The sequence below is a fragment of the Alligator sinensis genome, unplaced genomic scaffold (genome assembly GCF_000455745.1).
Source record: "Alligator sinensis unplaced genomic scaffold, ASM45574v1 scaffold667_1, whole genome shotgun sequence".
Lineage (NCBI taxonomy): Eukaryota > Metazoa > Chordata > Crocodylia > Alligatoridae > Alligator > Alligator sinensis.
In genome coordinates this window covers 379352-384105 of record NW_005842636.1, presented here as the reverse complement: position 1 = coordinate 384105, position 4754 = coordinate 379352, and the positions used below count along the sequence as shown (strand labels likewise).

Genomic DNA, 4754 nt, shown 5'->3' with positions numbered 1-4754 from the left:
TGATCATAGAAACCAAGTAACAAAAGCTGTCAGCAATGCCAAAAGATTTACCCTTCAGAGTGATGTCAGGTGTTGGTTCTTCCACCTCTTGGTACATGATCACAGTCTTCTTGAGACTAACTGCCATCTTGAAGCTCTTTGATAACTCAGAAAATCTGTTCACAAGATTTTACAGGGAAGATTCACTGAAGGCAACCAAGGCCACATCATCTGTAAACAGAAAATCACTCGGAACCAGCTCTTTCACCTTGGTTTTCTCTCTAAACCTTGAGATGTTAAACAAACCTTCATCTAGACTGGTTCAAAGATAAATGCCATCATTGCTGTCCTTGTGTTTGTTTTTGAAGGGGAGATCTGATGGGCACCTGATGTTCTCCTTTTATATTAAGGGGTGGGTGTTGGGCATTTTATGAAAAATCAGGAATGAAAAGTAGATGTTAAAGAGCATGGGTGCTAAGACACACCCCTGTTTCACTCCATTGTTGCTGTCAAAGGCATTTGTTTTTTGTTTTCAAACACTACAGTTGCCTTCATACCTTGATGTAATGATGTAATGTAGTAAGCAAATGATGTTCAACAGTTTGAGGGGACAACCCATTTTCTTCAGAACAGCAACAAAGCCCTGTCTGACTGTATCAAAGACCTTCATCAGATCAGTTATAGCTATGTACAGTGGTATTTGTTTTTCTGTACACTTCTCTTGCAATTGCTTGACCACAAATATCATATCAATGGTTGCAATGCAATGCAATGATTGCAGCCAAGGGAGCATAATGTAAGTGACAACTTTCCAGACAATGTTCAACAAGGAGATACCTCTATAGTTGTCACAGTCACTTCTATCCCCCTTGTTTTTGTATAATTGTACAAACTAAGCATCATTGAAATCTTGCAGTACCACTTCCTCTTTCCAACAGAGCACTATAACTTCACATTTCAGAGTGATTCGCTGTCAGTGCATTTTGTAGGTTTCAGCAGGCAAGCAGTTGTTGCCAGATGCCTTGTTCCCAGGGATCAATTTAATGGCTTTCTGAAAATCTTCTAATATAGGTACATTTTCCAAATCTATCATAACTTCCAACTCCGGTAATCCTTTGAGCTGTTCGTGTTTGATTTCAGTCTCACTCAAATACAGGCAGTCCTCAGACTTATGACACAATTGGTTCCTGAAAACCGCATCTTAAGCTGACATGTTGTAACTCAGAACCAATTTTCTCATAAGAAACAATGTTATAAATGGGAGATTCATTCCTGAACCAAGGCCTGATACCCTGTTTTCACCAAAAATACCCCAGAATTTTGTACTCGATCAATTATAGATAAGTACTATAGCTACATTAATGTATTTATATTGTAAATACCAATCATATTGATTTGGAAGGACTTCTTTGAGGTGACTTTGCTGGACTTTTTGAAAGGCTCTTGGTTGGACTTTTTGAAGGGTTCTTGGCTGGAGTCTCCTCAGGAGTCTTGGCTGCAGGTTTTTCTGGAGTCTTGTCTGCTTTCTCAAAGAAAGTGTCCGAGGAAGTTTGGACAGATGTTCTCCATGGAGATCAGCGATGTAACAAACTTGTTCACTGGTGTGGCGTCACATCAGATCAAGCGTTGTAAAGTTGAAACTGATGTCATAAAGTTGAAACAGGGTGTCAGTTTATAAATGTTGTAAGTGCAAAATGTTGTAACTTAAAACGTTGTAAGTCGAAGATTGCCTGTCTAGTATTCCATAGTCTTCAGTCCGATACTTGAGTTGTTTTTGTTTATTAGTGATGACATTTCTGTTTAAGTCTTCCAGCAGAGCTGTTTTCTTCTTGACTGGACCACTTGCTTGTCTGATGCCTTTGCACATTCTGCAACTATCACTTTTCTTAGCTGCTTTCTGAATATCATCACAAGTTTCAGTCAAATATCTTGGGTGTACTTCCTAGCCTCTTTTTTTCATTTCTATCTGAGCCTTTCTCAAATTTTCCAGGGTTAGAGTGTTGGGAGATTTCTTGTAGATGGTTAAAACTGCCCTTTTGTTCTCAGGCAGTGGTAGAAGGGTTTCAGAGTGCTTTTCAAACCAGTCTGCATTTTTCTTACATTTTTTTTGCCAAATGGTGTTACAGCAGCATTGTACATGTTCATTTTAAGATTTCCCAAGCCTTGGTAGCTGAGTTGTTAGGTAAGCTTGCTTTCACAGGTTCTTCATTAAATAGTCTGCATCTTTCTGTATCTTTAGTTTGACTGATGTTATTCTGAGGATGACTGGTAATTTTGCTATGGTGGATCTTTTGGGCATTGATTCTGACTTTGCAGCAGACTAAGGCATGATCAGTGTCACAATCAGCACTGTGATAAGACCTCATGTTCAAGATTTATTTCAGGTGGTTGCACTTGGTTAGGACTAGATTTAAGTGGTAAAAGTGCTCTGATCTTAGATGTTTCCATGATGTCTTGTAATTTTCCCAGTGAAGTCGGTGTTGGTATCGCATAGATTTTGACTTGTCGAGTTCTAACACTCACTGGCCATTTTCATTCATATTACCAATTCCGTGTCTGCCCAGAATACCAATCCAATTTTCAAAATTACTTTCAACTCTTGCATTGGAGTTGCTGAGTATTATTATGGTCTAATTTCTGTGAGTTTTCTGAATCTCTTCTTTGAGTTATTGATAGAAAACTTTCTTATCTAGCTTGAAAGGTAGGTACATAGACACTAAACAATGTGATGAAGCCATTCTGTGTGTGCACTCTGATCATCATGAGTTGACTAGATACAGCAACTGGGCTTTCACAGGAAGATAGTAAGCTGTTTCTAATAGCAAAACATACTCCCTGCTCTCTCCTTTCTCCTGCTGGCTTCCCATGCCAGAACATGGTTTTCTCTCAAGTCATTCTCTTGAATAGAACCTGTATCTGAGAGCTGAGTTTCTGATAATGCAGGAATGTTCATTCCAAGTCTGACCAGTTCATAGTTAGTGTTGTTTTCCATAAATCAGAGTCCAAATTGAGTCCAGGGCTCAGTGTCTGAACATTCCAACATGCAAGTCACTTTATTTTATTTTGGCCTGGATAGATTGGATTGGGGCATGGGGATTTTTTTGGCCTACCTTTTCTAGGGCCTTCTTCAAGACAGATGAGCAGGACACCCCTCAATAGGGCTGCTTGGACACCTTGGTAGCTGCCTCAGGTTCCTAATGCCCCTTACAGAGTCCTGCAACCATCATAATGAGACCATGAATGTATATGCCTAGGCAAGAGTATGGAGGAGTAGAGGCTGCTCTAAACCTGAGAGGCTGCTCTAAACCTGAGATAGTGTCTAAAGGCCAGGCATTCAGTGCCTCAACAGTTGCAGCTTCTGCCAGAGAGCAACAGATTAGAGATTCTACTGACTGCCTAATGCCTCAGCGAGGGCATGTTTCTATCAGGGGGGTGTCCCTTAGCCTTACTCCAACCAAGGAATACCCACAAGGCAGTGGGGGCTAGCATTTTGAGGACCCCTAAACTCACCTTATTATGGAGCTTGTGCCATTTTGTGGATGCTACCGCACCACATTGCCATCAGGCTCTCCAGCTGGATGCAATTTATGGTCATCCCCAGGACCAGAACCTTCATTAAACCTTCATTGAATTGATTTTTTTCATAAAAAGGCGAATTAGAAGCAATGTGGTACAATGAGCTATTTATTTTTTACTTTTTTTTTATTTATAGGTTTGGTTTTTTTTACTTTATTTTTATTTATCTCTTTTAAGCATGCGGCAGTTTATTAGGAAAATGCCATGTTTTGTAGGCATTTTTTTTATTATCAGTATCTCTAGAGTGCCTGTCATCAATATCTGCTTGTCTAGAGCATAAGAGAAACCCAAATATATATATATAATAAATCTGATAACATATATTGGATGGTCTGGATAAAATTTATAGTTCTGCTAAGAACTGAAGGTTCAGGGCAACCATGACTCAAATCCATTCCTTGTGCGATTCCAGTGAAATAAATACATTTTCCAATTTTAAGTCTAGAATACTACACCTAGCACTGTTACTCACTTTAAGAGGGTTTTCATATCTGGAGTTGTATGATGATTATGCATTAATTCATGGCCTGTTTTAAGGTGTTCTCAGCATTTTGGGTATTGCACCTTACAGCTGTTTGTAAGATTTTGAAATGGAGATTTTGGGTGTTCCTTGAGTAAGTGGGTACTTAAGAAAGCAAAGGATGGGACAGGATGACTGACACAGGAGTCCCCTTCAGATCTGAAGAGTAGTTTCATTTTCTATTGTGCTGTTTAATATTTTTCTAGGTCTAACAGAGAGCACAATTATAAAGTGTGTCATGCAAGAAACAACACGCACCTACTTTTTCTTCCTGAAATTCACCGAGTATTTTAATGAATGCTCCAACAACAGAATAACAGAACGCTATGAAGGTAACTGTGCCAAGCAATCCCAACTCAAGCTAAACCCATCCTGTGTGCTGTTACTGTGATGGATAACAGTCAGTTTATGCAACACTTTAAGTCTGTGTAGCCCAGCATTTTTCTGATCCTTATTAGAACTGAACAATTAGAATAATTTAGTTTATTTGGTACCTACCTGTGGGGAAAAATTAAGCCTCCTTATCACTCATATAGCACTTATAGAGGGAGTATATGCAGTGAGGCATTCTAAATTTAACAAAAAGTCTAAATAGAGATTTACTGAACCTAACTCCCATATTTACTCAAATACAAAATGAGGTGTTCTGCACCCCCTCCTTACCCTCCCCCCATTAGCA

At 39.2% G+C, this 4754-nt stretch overlaps 1 protein-coding gene across 1 annotated transcript in view; it reads left to right on the top strand.

Annotated features, from left to right (window-relative positions):
- LOC102376310 (complement component C6-like) overlaps positions 1 to 4754 on the top strand; it is a 51336-nt gene that overhangs the window by 20375 nt on the left and 26207 nt on the right. Inside the window, exon 10 of the mRNA XM_014524592.2 lies at positions 4282 to 4407. Within this exon, the coding sequence (XP_014380078.1) occupies positions 4282 to 4407 (126 nt within the window). The remainder of the gene's footprint in view (positions 1 to 4281; positions 4408 to 4754) is intronic.